Consider the following 1,506-nt stretch of genomic DNA (forward strand, 5'->3'; position numbering starts at 1 on the left):
TTATATTATATACTATTATATATACTATTGATTCATCAGATTGTGAAGTTTCTGTATCACCACCATAGATGACGCTCCACCATGCCCAATTGATTCTGTCGGTGACTTGCCTTCAATTTTGTTTCTCAAAGTAATACGAGGTACCCTAAATGTCTTGCTTGCTTCAGATTTACTCATCCCTAATACAACACAAATTATGTCAGAACTTTAAAACAATTAAATTATAATCTACTCAATCATACCTTTATTAATTGCATTTAAATGCTTTGCTTAACCTTTGATGGTGAGTATAAACATCTTTTTGGAGTTTTATTGTTTTTAATTGTTTTGGGAGACATCTTCCTAAGCTAAAATGTATAGCATTAATTAGTACATTTATAAAACAATTCATATTAGACCCATGCAATTAAGTTAAATTGAACATTTTATAAAAGTGACCATTAAAGAAACTACATAAGATTCCATTTATGGCCATTTCTCGTCTATAGACGGACTTTTCAACGAAAAAGAGTTCCTTTTATGGCCAACTATAAAAATGTGGTGTAAAATGAAATACACTTAGAAACAATGGTATAGTAGTAATTTGTTTAATTTTACATACCTGATGGTTAATTGATAGCAATACAATGTAAATTTATCATTCAGAAAAAAAAAAATAAAAATTTACATTTTCTTAACAGTTTAATAAGAATTATGAACATTATGAGATAAACTTTTTGTAATAGTGATAACGAAATAAAATCGCGGGAAAATGCTACGATTGATATGTATTATGAATCAGTGTATCCAACATAATATTTATTTACAATATTATAAACTAATGGTACAAAATTATGATTTGAAGAAAGCCAACGTATTTCAGTATGATACAACAAAGTAGTGTGTTCTGTACCGATATTTTTACATAATTCTTCAAATATTCTACATTTTACTGGTCGTTTTTTAATATAGTTAATCATTTCAATGACAGTTTTGAGAACATCACTTAATTCTCCCCCATCCGAAATTTTTACCATAAGAGCTTCACGGTGTAAAAAACAGTGAATTGTTATTAAATTAGGTTTTTTATTTTTCGTGAGAGTCAGAAATCCTTTAAATCGGCCAGTCATCGCCGCTGCACCATCTGTGCAAATTGAAATGCAGTTCGACCATACCATATTATTTTCTTCGAAATAATTATCAACAGCATTGAAAATATCAACTCCAGTTGTTGTAGTTTGCAATTCACGGCATAATAAAAATTGTTCAATTATTTTTTCCTCATTGACAAATCGTATGAAAGAAATTAATTGCGATTTACCAGAAACATCGGTACTTTCATCAAGTTGTAATGCGAATTCTTTATCTTTTTGTAATATCTCATTTACATTTTTTACAATATCCTCCGACATTGTTATTATTCTTCGACGAACAGTATCATTTGACAGCTGTATGTTTGAAATTTGTTCAGCTGCTTCTTTACCAAACATGACATCACAATTTCTTTACAGCTGGTAAAATCAATTC

General features: G+C 29.1%; 1 protein-coding gene across 1 annotated transcript; it reads right to left on the minus strand.

Moving 5' to 3' along the window:
- Positions 1-24: 24 nt before the first annotated feature.
- On the minus strand, positions 25-1,469 carry LOC103310008 (zinc finger BED domain-containing protein 5-like). Its single transcript, XM_008186956.1, has 2 exons — positions 893-1,469; positions 25-179 (listed from the first exon to the last, which is right to left on the minus strand). Exons 1-2 carry the CDS (start codon positions 1,467-1,469, stop codon positions 25-27), a joined length of 732 nt encoding a protein of 243 aa, XP_008185178.1.
- Between the last annotated feature and the right edge of the window lie 37 nt (positions 1,470-1,506).

Source organism: Acyrthosiphon pisum, chromosome A3 (assembly GCF_005508785.2).
Source record: "Acyrthosiphon pisum isolate AL4f chromosome A3, pea_aphid_22Mar2018_4r6ur, whole genome shotgun sequence".
Lineage (NCBI taxonomy): Eukaryota > Metazoa > Arthropoda > Insecta > Hemiptera > Aphididae > Acyrthosiphon > Acyrthosiphon pisum.

What these genes read in the sequence shown, in the direction of transcription:
- LOC103310008 (XM_008186956.1), bottom strand. Translation starts at nt 1,469, where the DNA reads ATGTTTGGTAAAGAAGCAGCTGAACAAATTTCAAACATACAGCTGTCA. An exon ending in AGAATTATGTAAAAATATCG is followed by an intron (nt 180 to 892) that starts GTACAGAACACA and finishes GTGTTGTATTAG; the next exon opens with GGATGAGTAAATCTGAAGCA.